Source organism: Amphiura filiformis, chromosome 5, assembly GCF_039555335.1.
Source record: "Amphiura filiformis chromosome 5, Afil_fr2py, whole genome shotgun sequence".
NCBI classification, from domain to species: Eukaryota; Metazoa; Echinodermata; class Ophiuroidea; order Amphilepidida; family Amphiuridae; genus Amphiura; species Amphiura filiformis.
In genome coordinates, this window is record NC_092632.1 from 44171117 (window position 1) to 44193122 (window position 22006).

Consider the following 22006-nt stretch of genomic DNA (forward strand, 5'->3'; position numbering starts at 1 on the left):
TGTTTCATTATAGCTTTCATTTCTAGTACATTGCTTGGAGTCTCTGTAAATCGTTTCTACTGCTGAATAAGTGAGATAAAAATTATGGAAAACATGATACCAGAAAGCATAGGTATACAAATGAAGCGACCTTAAAATACCTTTGAATTGAAGCACACAGAATAACAAAAATAATGCAAAATTCGGCCGAGGCCAGATAAGCATGGTAATCAAATTTAATTTTCTCCAAAAGACATCAATGCAGCTTTGTAAATATTAGAACTTGAAATAATTGAACACCAAGGAAACTAAGGTAGCAAGTGCAACGAAGACAGATTTTCCAGCACCAGGGAAACTAATTTGAAAGTAGCAAAAGAATTGGGTAATGGGGAGGACACAAAACACATCAAAGATCATTACACTTACGACCCATTATTCAAAATCGCGCACTGTGATTTGTTAAAACACGTCAAAAGGCCATTATTCTGCAATAATGGGCCAAGCGCCGTAACACATTACGCTTGGTTACGCGTGCAATATTTCCGCGATTCGCGCTGTCACTTACGCGTACGCGCTCCACCTTGAAGTAAACAACTTAAAATATTTGTGCCAAAAAATGATATTTTCTCTTTGAATCGCACTATTTTCTGGTAATAGAATAGAAATAAAGGGTGCAGTAAAAACGTTTAAATAATGGGTTCGGCTGCGCCTCACCCATTATTTACGTTTTTACTGCCTCGGACACATTATTTTTGTGTAAAGGATAATGTATTACCCTTTATTTCTTAAATAAATGGTACGAACAACTAAACTGGCCTCAAAAAGAAACTTATATTTTTTCACAAGGTCATATCTTAAAATCCTGTCCATAAAAATGAACCAAAATTACACACAGGATTACTTCAATACTCTATTCTAAACACATGTTACTAACCAAGCAGTTGTCCAATTGACATGACAGCAAAATGCACTGACACAGAACAGCTTTCTGGACCACATCCACAGGCGAATAATTGGCACCCATCAAAAGAAATTTGTGAGAATGCGTACAAGATCCTTGTTGACGAATAATTTCCAAAGAGTAAGTGGAATAGTGTAGAACGGGACTGCTTCTGCCTTTCCTGTGTTGGGTGCCAATTATTAGGCTGTGAATGTGGTCCAGGAAACTGTTCCATGTCAGTGCACTTTGCTGTTGTGTCAGTTGCACAAATGTGTGGTTACTGTAGTATTGTAGTAAACCTGTGTGCAATTTTGGTTCATTTTTATGGACAAAATTTTAAGATATGACCTTGTGAAATATTATAAGTTTCTTTTTGAGCCCAGTTTAGAAAGAAAGAAAAGGGGCAAGGTATACCAACTTGACGTGGGGAAACAAGTTAAATACAGACTAGACGGTGCGTAGAAAACTAATGTAGGCACAGAAGTAGGTAAAGTTCGATAGCCAAAAATTAGCAATCCCAAGGCCCACAGAAGTGCTAAACCAGCAACAACAACTGGGATCAAAGGGAATACAAAACCTGGGATACAAAAGTGCACTGGAACAAGGGAAGAACATCACTGTGCATAAGCAGACACGATAAATCAAACAACAAATGTAGGCACAAAGACAGGCAAAGTTCGATGGCCAAAAATTACCAATTCCAGAGCCCACAGAAGTGTCATGAAAACAGTACAACATTATACTGGAACAAGTGACGAAATTCACTGGGCACATCCAGTGGCGTAACTGGGTTGGTAGCGCCCGGGGCAAGAAACAAAATTGGCGCCCTTACCCCCTCCCCCCCACCCAAGGGTGGCGCCCGGGGCATGTTGTCCCCCTCTGCCCCCCCGTAGTTACGCCACTGGGCACATCAGAAGTTCCAGTATAAACCGGAACAAAAGTACATGACAGATAAGTGTATTTGATTGATCAGGTACTTACGTATTATAATCAATCTTTTAATACTCCACTGTCAGAGAAATATGTAGTGATAAAAATTGTCTTATCTGTAACTTAATTTTCTATAGTGTTGACATTTTACAACCTGTCATTTCAAATAATTATTGAGTTTTAGTTTGGGTTTTGGTTTTGGTCACGTGGTTATCCTGCCTAAGCTCTTGACTGACATCATTTTCGATATCTTTGTTTCTACCGTGTTTTTTTTCTTCAATATTTTACCCTTCTGTGACCTTTCGTGACCTCTAGCAAAAAATCGGACTCTACAATTTGAGACCACTACCCCCTACTATGGGTGTTGAACTCAATCCTTAATTAAGGCCAATGTGAGATTTAGCTCCTAAACTACCCGGCTGATTCTGAATCTACAAACCCCTGGTTGTTTCTTAACCCTAACACCCAAAAATACCACAAAATACCACGATGAAAAATTCTGCGCATGCATGAATCCCAGGGTCTGCGATGACGCAATCATCCTACGTGTATATGCTCACGGAATTGTTGGCCTGGCAGCAATAACCCGTGTAGCTACCGGTCCGTGATCGTGTGGTCGGCATGCGGGGGGTCAAAGGTTCGAATCCCGGGGGTGCCAAGTCAAAATTCTTCTTCTTCTTGACTTTTTCTTATCTTCTTTGACTTCCGATATCAAAAAGCAGGGTTCAGTGTTAGGGTTAAAAGAAAAAATTGCAGTAGTACGCAACTTCACGCTTATAGGACAATTTGCCACGACTATTATATAGCTGCGGTATGAGACGCCTGGTAGTCCCAATATAATTTAATGTCCTGTCGAAATGAATAATTACTTCATTGGCAATGTGACTACACTGGATGGGTAACTGGTGAACCGTTAACATGGTTAAGGACGCTTACGCTTCTCTGGCTTTCACTGTAATACTATCCTATCAATTTTTTAATTTGGTTACCAGACCGTATTCTGACATAAGGAATAATCGCACACGAAATGCGTTTCAACGGAGAAAAATATATTATAAATTTATAGACGTTTTGGTTTCTCAGCGCACAAAGCTGTTTTCAAAGTTCTTAAGGTTAGCAACTATTTTAAACTGTTGCGATTTGGTAGTTCACAGCATCTTGCGATTGGTAGTGAGCTTTGGCAAAAAAGGCATTGATCATTTCATAGCGAGCGTAGAAGAATTCAAATATCACAGATACTTTTGTAGGTCCTGTGGTTCTTGAGCTATGTTGCAAAGAGGGCTGAAACAACAACACCTTTGTAAAACGTACATACCTCATTAACAACAATAAATCAAGTACGTTTTCAGTCTATGATTTGCAGGATGAACTTTTGCAAAACATGAAAGTATTATTTTTCAATAATATATTGATTTAGATAATGAAAATCGATTTTTTTTTTTTGTGTGGTTGCAATTCGACCAACAATACATCGTGTACCCTTAATTATCCAATCCGTCAATTGAACATGTCAATCAAATCTGGGAATAGAAAAATGAAAACCAGAAACCAGCAGCATATAGGGATAATAATGCAGAAACAGAGAAGTAAAAAATCTTAGATATTGTAGCCCCGCAAATGGAAAACTTCAGGCTTTGTTATTCTAGGGATATTGTTTTGTAGAACGTCCATGAATATTCTGAAGAAATCATCTAAAAATGGCAGCACATCTTAATGTAAACGTCTAAATATTGCTTTAAATAAATTAAAACTTGTATTCCGATGCCCGGGTGGGATTGTCAACTCGGACGTTTTGGAATAAACTTTAAGGATACGATTAATATCTTGGTGGCATGAGCTGCATAACATGCCAGCAAGAGATTAACCGTATCCTTAAAGTTTGACCTGTGTATAGTTCAATATCGTCAAATATCAGTTGTTCGTGTAGGTAATAAACAAGTGAAGCCACAGCGTGGAGTTTAAGACCGTCAACTGTGTATGATAATATCAATGAATTTTCATAGCTCTGGTTGATCGTATACACTTTGTAAAGCTTCGTAACATATGAAAGTAAACTTGTGCAGTCCTGTGTTTGGTAGCTTTCCGGGGTAGCTTTCCGGTTATTTTCAAGTGCAAACCAGTATTTTCATTTACCACGATATTTGCCGAGTTCATTGCCACCATGGCTGCTGGAAATCATTACGCAGACTTTTTCCGTGCAATCAAATCTGACGATGTCAACAAAGTTGTAGAGATCATTGGCGATGATGAAAAAAATTCTCATCTCATCAATATGGAAAATGAAGAAGGTAAATCAGGCTTCCAAATCGCTCTGGAAACAGAAAACTATGGTAAGAATAAAAAAGCCGCGATTCATTAACTGTTAAAATAATATTATAGCCTATGTTTGTTCATGGGTGGTTTGTTCATTACGGCTGTTTTAAAGGGATTCTGCAAAGACTGCCCAGCAAACACAAACACGTTTTAAAACGTTTTAAATAAGTTATATTTTGGCTTTTGGTTTAGGTAAAAACGTTTTAATAACATTAAAATGTCGGGTTATATAAAGGTCATGATAACGTTTTAAAACGTTTTGTATTAAAACACACTACAACAATATTTTTTAAATGTTTTCAAAAAATGTTATTTTAAACTATTTTTACAAACATTTTTGCCAAATATTTTGTCAATACTTAAATAACATTATGTTAAAATATTTGAACCCAGCAAACACAGAAATGTTCTTAAAATGTTTTTTCAAAACCTTTTAATAACATTTAAATGTCGGGTTATATAAAACGTTGTTGCAAATATTTTGGGCAAACATTTTTCGCAAAATATTTTTTCAACCCCAAAATAACATTCTGTTTAGAATGTTTTGTATCAAGTTTTCAAGAATGTTTTTGGAATGTTATTAAAACGTTTTTATACCCTTTATATAACCCGACATTTAAACATTTTTTGTAAAACATTTTTGTTTGCTGAGCAGTAGATTATCAAAAAATGTTTTTTAAGGTTATGAAAACGTTTTATACCTTTAATATACCCTTTATATAACCCGACATTTGAACGTTTTCTGACAACCTTTTATAACCTTTTGCGAATGATGTCGAAAACGTTTTGTGTTTGCTGGGTGTCCCATTAAATGTCAGCTCATCAAACATAAAACATCATTTATATTTTAAGGTTTATCAAATAATTCATGCCGAGTTAGACGATAAAAGGCTCACATTAATGCATTATTATTGTACTTTCACCAAACAGCAAAACAAGCAGCACTACATGAAGGCATTATATTCTACAATGATGTCCTAAGTGGTTGTGCAATATGAGCCCGTGTGTAAAATTTTCAAATGGCGTGCCAAAACTTTCTTGGTCTCTCGTCTCCTCGTGCCAAAAATTGCTTCCACCCCTTTAATCATGCCAAATGTTTTGGTCCCAATTTGTAAATAATTTTAAATGGTCTAAGATGCACGATGCCAGCGTAGTGAGCAGGAAATTTTGCATATTTTAGAGCGTCTTATTTCAAAAGGTGTCCCATAAATGTATACCTTGCCCCTTCCCTCTCAGTCTGCCATATATTGCTTGCACCCCTCCTGTTAAAAATCTCCCCCTCCCCCCATTTTACAGTTCCCCAGGGCTCATAATTATTGCACAGCCCCTAAGTAACTAAGAACGTGACCTATAACTTCGATATAGTTCGTTGCTTTCATTATTACTCCTGCAGATTTCCTTTACTGTGTCACGTTCACTACGGACGTCTGTTTGATTAAATTGTATGGAAAATAAGAGAATTAAGTTTAAAGGAGGTCAAATTAAGAATGCAGAGTATTATAGGTATGTTCCAAACGACAAATGTAGACCTTTTGCAAGTAAATTGTACAATGAAACGTAGGTATAAGGTATAGAATACGAGGAATGTCCTTCTGATATCAAATAAATTTGCGCTAAAATACACATTTTATTAAAAATTGAGATTTTAGAAATTTAGTAGTCCTCAAAGTAACATATTAATTTGTAAGCGCTCTTTAGCAAATTCATAGTTCATTGAATTTACAACCGTATGACAAAACAGGCGAAAATAGTAACTTTTTGCACAAGATTTGCAATTTAAAGAGAATTGGACATTGCTCATTGAAATGAAGCTAGTATTATGGACAATAAGTATGCTCTTTCATTTAATGACATAAAATTTGAACAGTATTGTAAGGAACACTTGAGATTTTGACTTTTAAAACCTACATTTTAGTCAAAAATTGTGCTTGGATAGGTTGTTCGCAACAGATTTACCACATTCGCCTTGCTATAAACATTGATTTGCGTTATCTGTTGACGTAATAAAAAAATTGTTTTTAGGGGGAAGTGTTAGCTTTCGTTCGATATAAAAAAAAATCTGATTGCTACTAAATGTATGTAACTGGGATGAAAAAACTAAAAGACCTCAATTTTGTTGGTGTTTTTGAGAACAATTTTTATCTTCAATATACATCAATGCTGACCGTTATAGGATATATCGTGACGCGTTAAGAGTCTTTATAAGCATTGTACACGAGAATATAATTTATTATATATATTTTTGAATTAGAGTGACAATAATCATGATAATATTAATGTGTTCTATTTTATTTTATTCAAGAAATTGCCGAAGTTCTGATGGAAAATGGTATCAAATTGAATACAATTCTGCTTCGGATGATTGAAGGTGAGAGACCCGCTGCAGTGACATTTATTTGTGAACATAGAGACAAAATACAGGTTTGAATTTATATTTATATGTTATATTTTCAAAGAAATTAAATCTAAACTCTGCTGTCTACACAAAATACGCAGATAATCATAAGGCTTTTGACCATGTTGACAGCATGATTTAGAATCATGCCATCATTATCAACATTCTCTGTACGGAATCAATTACAATGTAAAGATGACATGATGTATTTCCGAGAACGAAATAATTCTTACATAATATACAGTTATCCCAGCAAACACAAAACGTTTTCGACATCATTCGCAAAAGGTTATAAAAGGTTGTCAGAAAACGTTTAAATGTCAGGTTATATAAAGGGTACATTAATATTATAAAACGTTTTCATAACATTAAATAACATTTGTTGGTAATTTACTGCACAGCAAACACAAATGTTTTACAGAAAACATTTAAATGTCGGGTTATATAAAGGGTATAAAAACGTTTTAATAACATTCCAAAAACATTTTTGAAAACTTGGTACAAATCATTCTAAAACAGAGTGTTATTTTGGGGTTGAAAAAATATTTTGCAAAAAATGTTTGCCCAAAATATTTACAATAACGTTTTTCAAATGTTTTCACGACATTTATATAACCCGACATTTAAATGTTATTAAAACGTTTTGTAAAAAACATTTTAAGAACATTTCTGTGTTTGCTGGGTCAAATATTTTAACATAATGTTATTTAAGTGTTGACAAAATAGTTGGCCAAAAATGTTTGCAAAAACAGTTTACAATGACATTTCGAAAACATTTTAAAAATATTGTTGTAGTGTGTTTTCATACAAAACGTTTTAAAATGATTTCATGACCTTTATATAACCCGACATTTTAATGTTATTAAAATGTTTTTACCTAAACCAAAACCCAAAATATAACTTATTTAAAACGTTTTAAAAACGTTTGTGTGTTTGCTGGGATGTTTGGATATCTGAAATAGGTGGAGGTAGAACTGTGAGTCGTTCAAATGGATAGTATAAACACGTATATTCAATAAATTATTGTGAAAATTATAACAGGAATATGGTCCGAACATTATGGATTGTCCTGCAGACAATGACGAATACAGCATGGAGACAACTCCTATCTTACTGGCTGCGGAGAGGAACAGTTATTACATAGTAAAGGTAAAATAGCCAGTATGTGTAGAAAAGGTATTGCAAGCTGGTAATTTGAAATCCTGACTTGACTTTCAAATATATTCAAAACCAATAACTGACGACCGACTATTCAAGATCACAAGTTGATTAGTTTGAGATAAATCATTTTCTTATTAGACTAATTTGAAATAACTGAAAGTAATTATGACATGACATGCATACACACAAAATTGCCCAAAAGGAGAATTAACCCACTAAAATTACATTTGTTATGCAATTGTTTGTACTTTCATACATATCTGATCTCATCCAGAGTAGTAATACTGATTTTCCAGTGATATCTCATCAAAACAATGCAAATGCTTTCGACACAATATTAATTTTGGCCAATCGGCAGATAGTTATCATGGGGTTAAATATACGTGTATATTGCTCTTACTATATCCTTGAATCATCATATTTAAGATATGGAAGGAAATATAGAGCACTTTTTTAATTAAAACGTTTATGCCATAAAAGAGATACTTTGCAGATAAAGGAGACTTGAATTAATGCCCGAAGGGTTTTATAAACCATAAGCAGGTATCATCGGCTAGGTTCAAAGTGGCATGCTGCTTAAAATAACTGACTTCCGTCAAAAGCGAAATTGGTCGTCTGTTAACAGGTCTTTATGAATTCATGGCGGTTTCAATATATCTAGAACTTCATTGGCAACTATCTTGAAACTGATCTTATGGCACCAGTATATTGCATATAAAGCTAAAATATGGATGTTCTAGGTTTCTGAGGAATAGCACGTAGCTATATTGTCGTTGTTTGTTATGGTCTAGACAATAATTTATATGCTCTGAATACAAATAGCAATAAGAAATTGAGAAAAAACAAGTCAAATCTTTAACAGGAAACTAATATAATCAAGTGCGAAGGGCCTAATTGTGGATTAAAGGCATCATGGGTGGACATAATATGCCCTCAAAAGTTTAGCTCATGGGGCTACAGCCCGGGGTCACTCCCATTGTGGCCTGTACACCATCCGCGATAATCAACTTTTGAAAAGCACCCTAAACAAGGATTTAACCCTTGGCTAAAACGACACCCTAAACAGGAATTTCATTCCTAACATCAAATTTCATACCCTAAATTTCATTTCCGCGTATTTAGAAATTGCAATTTTGCTACCCTTTTTTCCAATTTTTCATGTTTTTGACACCCTAAACGCGATACGCGCGTATCGTGCCTACCCACGAAAAACGACCCTTTTACGCGTTTTCATTATCGCGGATGGTGTACAGGCCACAATGGGAGTGACTTCCCATTTCGGGGGCTACAGGAAAAACTACAATCTAGAGAGTGCCAAAACTGTCCCTATTCAACCCATTCTACGGTATTGAAAAATCAGACTAAAAACTTGACAAATTGACAAATAAAGTTAGCTCGGAACAGTTTATGCCCCCGGTCTATGCCTGGTAGATGCAGCAACAACAAGGCAATAGCCAGCGCCCGGGAGCCAGCGGTGTCCAGGTGTCATTTGGACGCCCTGTTTTCAATTTGTTTGAAGCTCTTTAATTGTAACAATATTTTCTCCAACAGGTATACTTGATGTACTGTATGTTTTGACAACACTAAATCCTGAATAATTGAATAATGGTATTTGCTATATTATAGATTCTCCTTGCACACGGTGCAGCTATGCCAAGTTACGAGGAATTGAAGTCCAAATACAGTCATCTTCCAACTACTCAGCTTACACGAATCATATACCGTTATTATAACGCCATCAGCTCTGAAGCTTACCTCTTACAAACCAACGGAAATCTTGTAACTGATATCTTCAATCTATTCAAGGATATCAAGCGGGCCAAACGGGAAAAGAAAGGAATGAATGATGAATTTGAAATGTTGACTGAAAATTTGCAAGCTGTATCGCGGAAAGTTTTGGACCTGACTAGAAATGAGGATGAAGTTCGATACTTGCTGGCTGGGAACAAAGCAACTAAACTGCCTAAGTGTGTCCATTGCAATCAACACATTGCGATTCCTCGTGTGATTAAAAAGGCCTTGCTATTTAATGTGAAAGGGGTAAGTGATTAATACCAATGCTTACATTATCTACTTACGCACATACCGTAAAAACTCGTTAGTTAGCATATGTGCTTACTATCGAGCGCTTTTGAAAACATGACATTGTACCAAAGTCCGGCGCTTTACCAATTGAGCTAATGAGACACACATTTGCCGGTTTACTTGTTCGTATATAACTATGTGTATCGATGATTTGCTAAAAGCCCTTTACATTTTTGTGGATGGGCTCTTCGTGTTTGCATATGCTTAGTATTGAGTTTTTACGGTACACACCTACTAACACCAGGATTCTTAAGTTGTTATAGGTCCAGCTATTGTGTGTGTATATTGGACAGTGGTTCTTTCTTGGTTATATTTCTTATCACACCATTATTGTGGGGTACAAAAAACGTTCCACCAATAATTTTTAGAGGTATCTACCTCCCCCATGAGTTACCTCTAAAAATAGCATTTACGCGCGTTTCAGGCCTTATTGGGTCCTGTAAGCTATTTTTCCTTGTAGGAACCATGATTTGACACCATAAAGAAATTGCGAAATTGTACCCCATAAGCTATTTCTATAACTTATTCAGTACCCCACAAGAATGCTCGCACCGGAACATTAAACACCCGTACAAACACCTCACACACCCACCCACATGAAATTTTTCCACATGTCTCCATGTAAACAGTTTGACTGAAAGTATTTTTTTTATATATACCTCACTTCAAATGTCATGATAGAAAAATCCTAAAATGTGATGATATTCACCTGTTTTTCAGTTTTTAGCACATGACAAATGTCAAGCAGCTTTGACTGATCTATGGTACGAAGGTTTCTTTACTGATGCACAGCAATCTGTCGTCAAAAGGTTTGCATCTGCAGCTTTACTCACATGTTTATGCCCTCTTCTTTGCCTCTTATACATCGTGTTTCCTTGTGGACCAATTCGACGGATGATGAAAACACCGTAAGTAGTTTCCTTATGTCTAAGACTCTATCACTGCGGAGACTATCATGATTATTATAATCGAAAAATATAAGTAGACTATTTTTTCACAGAATCATAACACATACATGTAATGATGATGGAAACCGATATCATTATTTTCAACAATTTGGAATAACTGCCATCTATATTGCTAAAATAGGTCTGCATTGTTTTACTATTGATTAATTGTATGAGAACTGTCAGAGTCTCGACTGATTTTGTGAAAAAATGAGGTTGATGATCAGATCAGCGTGTTTTTTCCAGGTTGGAAGTACATTTCATTCGATTTTTTTAATCTGTCTAGATTCGCTAAATTTGTGCTACATACGGTGTCACGAATAACATTCCTCGCCCTATTGATCTTCACAACATTAAATTTGTCTGTCAACTTGGAAGATGTAACTTATGGTTCGGTAGTCACCGATGATCAGATACGAGCGGGTTATCTGTCGTTTCGAAGTGCCGACATTCATGACGAACTACGTATATGTATATTCCTATGGATTCTAGGTAAGGTGATGGTAACATCTGGTAATACGTTTAAGACTAAGCAATTTATAACGTGTTCTGCAAGTATCGTTACTTAAATTACAGTTTATGAAGTCAATATAAGCTTCTAACGTATCTGCAATTAAGATATTATACCAACACTTTTGTCAGAACCTCAAATCGTGTTGTTAGTTGTAATTGTTGAGGCGTCATTTTCATTTAAATTTTGACTACCATAAACTACCACATCTCATATCCGGAAGACCTATCTACCAAAAATGTATTTTTTTCATTTTCATGTGCATTATTATAAAGGGTCTCTACATGGTACGAATAGGAGATATTTTTGAATTTTGAAATAACATTTGTTAATTAGTAGCTAGAATTACGGGCTAGAGATCTATAAAACATATCCATGTACAAAGTAATCACATTTTTGGAGAATCGACATTTCGTAACCTACCTGCCTGGTTTCTTAGTCATGAGTGATAACTTGATCCAGCAGCACTGGCGGTGGTTCTATAAGAGTTAATGTTACTTGAATTGTTCTGGATCAAATGGACATAAATGTAAGTGAGGTTGAATGCTGCGTCTCCATGGTTGTTCCTGGTTTTGTCTTCCCCGCAATGAATCCATGTGGATTATCTTATCCAGCTGGGATATCTTACGTCTTCTCTGTGAAGGAGCTTTTTCTCCCTCCCAATCTATAATGTGGTTTGTTGCAGCGACATGAACTGATATAGCCCATTCGTGTTAATCTGATATTGAAAAAAGTCTTGCTTGCTTCTTGTTGTGGTTTTATTTTATTTGAGATTTTTTCTGTTTCCTTCTTTTGTTCTTTGATATGGATATGCGTGCTAAGGAGTCTTCCTGTTTCGGCATTGTTATGTTTCATAAAGACACGCTACAGCGGGTTTTTTCCGAAACTACTTTCATGTATAGCAGTACTACCATGCCTCGACTGTTGGTTCTGATCATTCCTTTTCTTTGTTTGACTTTATTTATTATTCATTCAGGAGAATTTTATTGCTTGGGTGCTGACCGGAAACAAAAGCAAAGAAACAAATCTTTCTAAATCATGAATAAGACTGATCAATAGTCGATAGGCATGGTTGTTCTTCCATATGTAAAAGGATTTTCGGAAAAAACACCAGCGTGTCTTTATTTGCCACCCGCCTTTAAACCTCACAGTACACTAAAAATTAATGTCTTGTGCATCCAAAAGATAAACGCGAACATATAGAGACCACGGGATGGATGTGTACACGAAATAGGCTGGCACAATTGTGACTTTGCCTCTATGGAGCCGAAACAGAAAGACTCCTTGGCACGTATATCAAGAACATCAAAACCTGATCAAGTAGACTTTCAACAATATCAGATTAATACAAATCAGACCATGTTGCCGCAACAAACAACAACTGGGAGGTAGTGGAGGATATCCCAGATGGATAAGAGAGTCATTATGGATTCGTCGGAGAGTTGAAAAAGCAATGATCAACCAAGGGGCCAGCATTCGACTCAGAACAATTCTAGCAACCTTACATCTTCCAGAAACACCATCAGTACAGCTGGACGTGGATGTTTGATGCGATCATTTATTAGTTTTTCAAGCAAAACGTCATGTACTACCTAATTTTAGACTTAAACAGCTAAAAGCGGTATCATGCTAATGTATACAGATGCTTTTGAGTCATTTTCAACTTTAATTTCCCCATATTTACAACATTATTCACGTTCAAATCATTTTTTTAAGCTTTTTCGGATATAAAATGTATCTATTTATGATCAGATTGGTGACGCTATTTAGTTACTGATAAATTACCCTTTCAAGCTTTTAATACAAATATTTCCTTTTCTTTGTTGATGAAATATGTTTATAAAATTTCTTTGTTACTTGTTTCACCTATTCCATCTGTTTTATTGGCAGTATTGATTACTTACCCCTTCCAAATTATGAAATATGATTTAGGATAAATAGCGCCATCTATAGTTTGCATTTTCTTAATAATGAAGCCAATTCTATATACATCAAACAACCGTGGGACCAAGTCATCGCTTATGATTAACATGATTAATAAACCAAACAAGTAGTTTTGAAACGTCGACATGGATATGTTTCACAGAACTTCAGCTACTGATTGAAATAATGTAATGGTTTTGAATATGTGTTCAATTCCTAGGAATGACTGTAAAGGAGCTAAATGACTTTCGAAGATTGGGACGTAAGATGTACGTGAACATCTCATGCAGTATTCCCGATATCTTGCAACTTGTTCTTTATTGGCTCTACGTTGTGCTGAGCTTCGTCGTTATTGTACAGGTACTGCATAATACCTTTTCCTTCATGACGATCATAGAGACATATTTATATTCCTTCGTATACGTTTATAACCATGCCTTTAAACTTAAAACATATTAAATAAGTTTATTTATAATTGATTCCATAATACATTGGGGTGATGGGTAAAAGTTAAATTGGACTTCAACCATTGTCCGAAATAGATAACGGAATTAAGTATTATTGATCTCTTCTTAACTTTATAGTGTGGAGTCAGTGAGTCCGTCAATTGATAATATACCTGCACAAAAATTGATTGGTTTAATGTTTATCTTGAAGAGGTTCATTAGGTTTGTAAAAACTCATAATGATACATTTCATCTTGTCAAAACCAATAATATCTTACTGACCTGACAGTTTCGACCATCTAACATCTTGGGCGATGGCCATCTTCAGACTACAGAGTGATGTTTTTTTAATGTCATCAAAGCTAGATTAGAACTAGCTAAGACTCTGAATAAACGGAATCTACTCGCGGTAGATGACATCGTTGATCTTTTGAAATTTGTTCTCACCACCACATACTTTCTGTTTCGTGAAACAATATGTAAGCAGCGTTGGTGCAGCTATGGGGACCCTGGTGTCTCCGGTTGTAGCGAACCTGTACCTGGAATTCCTGGAGCAGCGAGCCATAGTCACATCCCCCTTAGACTGTAACCCACGGCTCTGGAAACGTTACGCAGATGACATTTTAGAAGTTGTTAAGGACGATCAAGGGTAAATCTCACCACGAATCTCAATCAAACGGACGTTGATTGCGCGCAAACCTGATGGTTCGGCAGTCGGCTAAGCTGCTGGTCTACAGGAAAGCTCCGGAAAGCTATACACACAGACCAGTATTTAAATCTGGTACACCCTCTGTTGTACAGAAGTTGGATCGAAAACATCACAAGTTGGCCATTGCCCAAAATGGTCAAAAATGTCAGGTCAGTGAAGCATAATTGGTTTTGACAAGATGAAATGTACATTATGGTTTAATGTTGTTGCAGACACATCATACGATTCAAGATGAAAACTGGCTCAGTAGTCATCGTCGACCAACACCACCACCCCCGATTAATTGCAGAGATTACCCTTCATCGGGGGGCTTTCCACCACGTGAATATTCTTCGGTACCAGATTATCCGCCATCACGTAACTATTCGTCAATACCTGGTTTTCGTCCTATTTTTACGCTGTCAAATGACAACGACACGTCATATGACAACTACGAGACAGAAACTACCACAAGAAGTTCGACCACAGATGATACAGATACCCGGTATGCATGTATAATATAGAGGAATAACAAAAGAAATACAGTATTATACAGCATTACGATTTGAAGTTACTAAATGGGTACTGTAGGTCGGTAACCATTAGACAGTTTGACACTTCCCCTAGAGAGACGTATCATCTCGTATATTAAGTTGCTCTGAAGATGGCACTCGATAGAGTTCCGAAAGCTCAACCCTCTGAAAAGGACTTCTGACGGGAAAGATTAAACCCTACTCAATAATAGACTTAGTCGGTATTAGGTTATTCAAGTTTTAGAGATTACAAAATATTTTCAACTCCGCATAATCTGTATAATGTGCGAATAATCACAGATCACTAACACAACCGGTTATGCAAATCTTTGACACATTTTGCATATGCAAATGAACACCCCACAGACACTGTCTAATGTCAATATGCATGTGTACATTATGTCATTTGTCAGAGAACGCATTCGGTTTTGCACAGGTGTATTTTTACTCTATTCGAAGGATCGCTTTCAAAGCAATAATATGCGATTTGCTTTTTTTTTTCGAATTTCTATTTTGGCACAATTTATTGTGATATCCAATAGTGTACTTATATTATCCTGTGAAAGACTAAACATGGATTTTTTTTATTATAAAAAAGTAAAGAGTTTTTATTAAACCCCGGGATCCCAGGGCTTCTCCGCCAAATCTTCCATAGAGCGCAAGCTGCTAAGTGGTTTTCTTCAATATTTATCTCATTTTTTGGCATAAAATGACCAGAAAACATTCTTGATACTAATATGATGTCGTAATATTTGAAAAGGAGTAAACAAAATTAACATTTGACTGAAATCATACATTATGACTTTAAATTTTTGATTGATTGAATTTTGTACTTTCAGACGAGACAAAGGAGATTTCGACAATTTTGATGACAGCCAATTTATTTCTCTGTGTGATGGAGTAGGTCGAGACCCGGTGCTGCCGGTAGTGCCAGTACTTGGTTCAGGTGGACTATCCGTTAGATTTGGCGGTGAGACACGCAACGATTGGGCGTCATTTGACACAGTTTTACTAGCTGAAGCAGCCTTTGCCCTAGCAAACATCCTAACATTTGGAGGTTTACTTCAGACTGTTATCATGATCAGTCGCCGATTGGGTATTCTTGCAATATCGCTGTTTGGAATGGTTGGAGACATTGTCAAGTTTCTAATACTGTTCTCAATGACGTGGATATCGTTTTCACTTGGAATGACACAGCTTTATCGACCTTTTCATGAGTTGAAGCTTTTAGAGTGTCAGGATAATACCTATGATGAGTCAGAATGCGAAAAACCTGCCTTTATAGAGTAAGTGGGCCTACACTATTTTTTATGTCAAAACATAGCCAGACATTAACACCTGTTTCGTTACGATAAAACTGCCTAGATAGCTGTTAACCTCCCTTTTGAAGCTGGTCCGTTTCACAATCCCTGGAATGTGAGGCGGGAGTGCATTCCATGTGCGGGCTGCAGATGGAACAAAGGACCTCTCATGACTAACAATGTTAGAATTTGGAATTTGAACTTGGAATTTGAGCTAGTGGTGTAGCTGGGATATGTTGGCCATTAATGTTAAAATGTGTGAATTCACATCTGGTATTCAGAGTTAGAGTGGAGCAAAGGGAACACTTGCCACGGGCCCTGTGTTGAATGTGGCGCCGAATTATCTAATGATGTATGTACGGCTAATGCATAAATGGATATATTTAACGCTACAAAGTATATTAATTTAATATAAATTTCAATACGACTTAATGCAAAAGTCATCATGCTGAAAATATTTTAATGAAATACTTCTGTTTTCATATTGTTAGCTTGTGGCAGTCAATGAAGATGTTATTCTGGTCACTTTTTGGATTGAGTGAATTGGACTCCCTACATATAAAAGATGGAGAATTGGGATTAACGGAATCACTTGGACACTTTATGTTTGCTCTCTACTTGTTGGTGGCAGTTATAGTTTTACTAAACGCCTTAATTGCGATGATGAGTAGCACATATACACGAGTATTGGTAGGTATAAAAAAAAGGGGAAATCACCTTAAGGGATGGGGTATGAACGTTTGGACAGTATTTATTGTGGGACATTAGAGCACATCAGACATATCGAATAGCATTCTGAATACGAAGAATGTCCTTCTCATATCAAATAATTTAGATTTTTTGAAATTCGCAATGTAATACACATTTTATGGCAAATGATTAAAATTGATATTTTTGATATTTAACAGTACTCGAAGTAAACTTTATAAATCTGATGATTTATACTTAAAGTGTATGTAGGTGGGATGAAAGGCCGACGATCAATTGAAAATTTTGACCTTTCGTATTTTAATAATTTGTCATAAAATTTGTATTATATCGTGAATTTCAAAAAATGAAAAATATTTGATATCAGAAAGACATTCTTCGTATTCAGAATGCAATTCGATATGTCTGATGTGCTCTCATGTCCCACAAAAAATACTGTCGAAACGCTCAAAACGCTCATTCCAGATCCCTTAAAGCGACGAAAAATTAAAACCCTGTTATACGAAGAAACAATTGTGAAGCAATTAAATCAAATCATCCCTGCAGGGAATTAATATTAATCTGTCAACATGATTCTTTGTATACAAATCCAATAATAATGAAGGTGTTAAACTCACATTTTAATGACCTTTCACCACTATACTAGTAATAGTTTCATCAGACTGGCAACTCATCACATCTGACTGCTACTTCCTTTTATAGGCAACAGGAACCACTATAGAGGGCGTGATGAGTTTAGACCGTCTTTTCCTTTCGGCGTATCCAGATGGCTTCTTTCAGCCATCTACTCCGGGACCTACTCACTCAACAACATCTTTGACCACCTCATCACGCCCTCTATATTGGTTCCTGTTGTCTAAAAAAGGAAGCAGTCAGATATGATGAGTTGCCGGTCCGCCAAGACCCGCAGAGCTGGCATAGTAATTGCTCGCGGGCAACCCTCTTACCCAACCCAAACCTCCACGTGGTGTCGGATGGGTAACGCTAACTTGGGCAATAGGGAACAGGTGTGGAAGCAAAGATTTCGGCGTAGTCGGCGTTTTGGCCACGGTCTAGCCACTTCTTCTGCTGATTCGGCCTGGTGTGGCTCTGAGAAGACTCCGTTTGGTTTTTGAAATAAGTGCAAGGAAATGACAGGAAGTTAACGCACAAGCATCCGAGAGGAATTAAGGTAAAAGCAACCGTTTGGAAATATATGCAGCATAGCATAACCAAGGTGCAGTGAGGCATATAAAGTATTCATGGTATTGTATGCAAACAAAGGTTCAGGAGAGAATTGTACAGCTGGTGGTGCACATATATCCGTAGCAGATGAAAGCACCAACCCTCTTCAAATAAACGCAAACGCAAAATGATGAGTTGCCAGTCTGATTAAACCACTAGTGTTACTGTTAGTGGTGAAACGTCAGTAAAAATGTTAAAATGTGAGTTTAACACCTTCATTATTATTGGATTTGTATAAAAAGAATCATGTTAACAGTTGAATCCAATAAACCAAATGAACTTGTTCAAAGAAATGGGAATAGTGTACACCCGATACAGAATTGTCTGAATTGAACAAATAATAATTATTCTGTTTTTACAGTGCAACAAGCGCTCAAAACTGCCATGTACATATAAAATATTGATTAGATCACATTCTTTTACCACAACAAAAGAGCAAAATTTGTCTACATGAATAATTATAACATATTTGAAACTGATCTTTTTGAAACACAGGAAAATGCTGAAATGGAATGGAAATACTCCCGTAGCATCATGATGACAGGATATATCTTAGAGGGCGCTGTTTTGCCGCCACCGTTCAACTTAATTCCAGATATTTGGCTGTTTCTGTCCTGCCTGAATCCACATAAAAAGGTATTTCTTCTTACCAGCGAATGAATTAGTCAATTCAAATTAAATGTAAATTATATCAACTCTTTATGAGTCCACCTTGCATTTGAAATATACAAAAAAATGTGTTACTGTATTGAATTGTGATGTCATTTATTTCCTACAGCATAAACTACTAGAAAGAAATACTGTAGTAAAGGATCGTCGTGATCACTTTGAGGTAACGAAAATAACTTTTACTGCTTTTATTATTTTGAACAAAAAAATTAGCAAAGGGATAAATTATTTTAGTACTCAAAACATTAAGGTTTCTATGGTTTTTGTAATCATAATATATTTAAAAGGTCACCTTTTTTTGTTGAGCGACATCGCAGATTACCCTTGCTAATTTAATTTGTTTTAATCCTTACAGGAAACGAACGCAGCTATAACCAAACGGTACATCTTTGAATTACAGCGTAAAGTTACAAACATTCGTCTTGCATCGAAAACGAAGAGATAATCATGCATACTCTGAAACCAACATGATGCAGTCATGTCTACAGTAGAATTCACCTCGACCTTTGCAGGACTTAAACCCCATTAAAAGCTATTAAACCAAGATAACACTCATTGAAACAGCTCAACTGATTAAATCGGATCTTCTCTGGCTGTGCACATGTGTCTGTTTTATATGTGCGATATAGCAATGAGCTGCTATAATACAGCTTCAGTTGGGTAACCGATTATAAAGGAAACGCAAGGAAACAATGGTAGTGGACCTTTGTTCACGAAATGAGACAATGGCCTGCTTTTTGTTAACCAGCATTCTTGAAAATGAGCAACATAATGATTGTTGACTTAACACGGTTTGGAAATAATTTCTTCATATTTTTGGTGTTATCTGTCGTTTACATATCCTTCCTAAAACACAAAAGTGTGACCCTTTGTCAGTCACCTACAGTACCCAATTTCGGCATACTATATAAGAAACTCATCATGATGATTGCCAGAGAATAGTTTAAATGTAGCTTGTACCGTTTTTTTTTTTGGCATCCTTCAGAAGTGAGCGGTCCGATACCAATATTTTCGGTCAAATCTCCATTCAATTAACACGGGGAGTTGGCTAGCTATGCCTTGCCCTAACTCATATTTTACAAAAGTGCGACTATTTCTGAACATCTAACCTAGCTGTAATTTTAGGTCATGTTAGAGAAATATATTTGCTAGAAGTTTGGAGAATAAGTTAAATATTGGCTGGTTATTTTTCACACAGTGATGTTAACTAGGCAAGTGCCCATTCTTCACACACATCATTTGTAGAGATCACGCGTCAATGGTGAGAGCACTGTGTATTGTGTATAGGAAAACGGACAGTAACTGCAGTATGACTATTAATCAAATTAAAGCAACGAGCAATACATTGTTACATGTATCCAAATAAAAGAAGTCTACACGAGCAACCTGGTCTCCTAACTAAACTGCCGTAAATAGTTTACAAATGATTTTAAACTGATCATAATACGGCAGTTTAAGATATCTTACAAATAGCGCCCTCTGGTGATATATACAGCAGTTCCCGCACCATGGGGTTCAGCTGTTGGTCATTCAATGTTACATTAAGGTTACTCTTGTTTTCTTGGCCCTTATATTGGGTCCCACTTGGAGTGTTTAGTCGTCTTATGGGAGTCGTCGGCCCTGCGACCTTGATGTTTTTTGTTGGTACTGGGTCTTCTATATCGGGGCTAAACATACACTATAAGTACATATCATTAGATTTATAAAGTTTACTTCGAGGACTGTTTAATATCCAAAAATAAAATTTGTATTATATCGCGATTTTTTTAAAAACATCAATATCATTTGATATCATCAGGACATTCCTCGTATTCAGAATGCAATTTGATATGTCTGAAGTGCTCTCAAGTCCCACAAAAATTCTGTGCAAACGTTGCTATCCGATTCCTTAGGGAAGGAATGGATATATAGTCGCAACCCCTGTGGAATTTTACTATAGTCCGATGTCTATGGTTTTGGTACCAATGGATAGGTACTGGTATCTATCAGTGCAAATGAAATATAACATTATACGAAGTGTCCATAATGTTTCAATATCTTACAAAAATGGACAAAAGGATTTAGCCCCTATCCTTAAAATTGGAGGGCCTATCATACCCGTCCACCACTGGGCAAGGTTGTATGGTCCAGGTCAAATTGTTTTCTCTAAAACCATGAAAACGAGCACAAAGCTCAGCTGATCGTACAAGTACTTTGAGTCGTTTGGCGGTGCGACATGAAATAATTCCGTGTGAGGGAGTCGTCCCACTTTCGTTAGACGAGGATTTAAGATGTTTGTTGTTGCGGTATGACGGACACGATAGCCTAAGAGCTCCTAAGGATAGCGATACACGAGCATGACGAGGTGAGTCAAATCTGTTGAAATTGCCGAGTCAAGTTTACCCAGATTGAATACCGCCCTTCTTCTGTGTTCGCTATACATCGAAATGACTTTGCATAGTTACTGGCCAAGGGGTGGGATATTAAAATGTTCCTCATTAAAAAACAACTCATGGAAAGTCGTATGTAAACTGAAACGTAACAATAACATGAAATCGAACATATAACCTTAAAATTTATGTTAAGTTAATTTTTTATTTCTTCCGTGGTCTCAGCTGTGCGTACGAGCTGTGCGTACGTAAACAATCACGCCGATTGGTTGATCAACGATCTTGACAACAAGACGTAATACAGTGGCAAATCCAAAAGAATATTGTATAAACACGGGAAACAACGAGATTTGTACCAATCATTATCATGTACGTTGTCCGTTCCTTGATTTACCATGATGATGACTGGCTGCATGGTCACTAAACACCCCAGCAAACACGAAACGTTGGACAGAAAACGTAAATGTCGGGTTATATATAAAGGGTATAAAACGTTTCAAGGAGACTGGGATGACAGAGGTCATGTTTGTTTGTTTTAGCCATTTACCTAAAAAAAATGAAATTTATTTCTAATATTAATACTTTATTTATCGTATTGCGCTTAATTGGAAATGAGTCATTGAAGCCAATAATCAAAGTTACATCAAAACGAAGGTTTTGTGCGTTTTCTGCCTCCCAAAGAAATCATACACGTGGGGCGGAATGACATCCCTCATATCAAACCTTGTTAAGAACATAATACCATTCCTTTTGTGTGTCAGCTTTATTTGTCTCAATATTTGAGTCATGCTCCCCTCCTACCCGCCTTGATAACATTCAGGTTAATTTTTGAAAACTTGCTGCAATTTAACAGTCTGTTTTGCAAAAAAATGTTACAATAATAT

At 36.3% G+C, this 22006-nt stretch overlaps 1 protein-coding gene across 2 annotated transcripts; it reads left to right on the forward strand.

Moving 5' to 3' along the window:
• Window positions 1-3755: 3755 nt before the first annotated feature.
• Window positions 3756-21355, forward strand: LOC140153192 (short transient receptor potential channel 3-like). Of its 2 annotated transcripts, none has more exons than XM_072175871.1 (13): window positions 3756-4179; window positions 6465-6583; window positions 7599-7706; window positions 9345-9758; window positions 10524-10711; window positions 11037-11242; window positions 13405-13544; window positions 14552-14823; window positions 15691-16137; window positions 16644-16842; window positions 18580-18720; window positions 18863-18916; window positions 19109-21355. In XM_072175871.1, exons 1-13 carry the CDS (start codon window positions 4011-4013, stop codon window positions 19196-19198), a joined length of 2547 nt encoding a protein of 848 aa, XP_072031972.1. In that variant the 5' UTR covers window positions 3756-4010; the 3' UTR covers window positions 19199-21355. The 2 variants fall into 2 exon arrangements, with proteins under 2 accessions (XP_072031972.1, XP_072031973.1); XM_072175872.1 differs by having other exon boundaries at window positions 4131-4179; window positions 6465-6530.
• The last annotated feature ends 651 nt before the right edge of the window (window positions 21356-22006 follow it).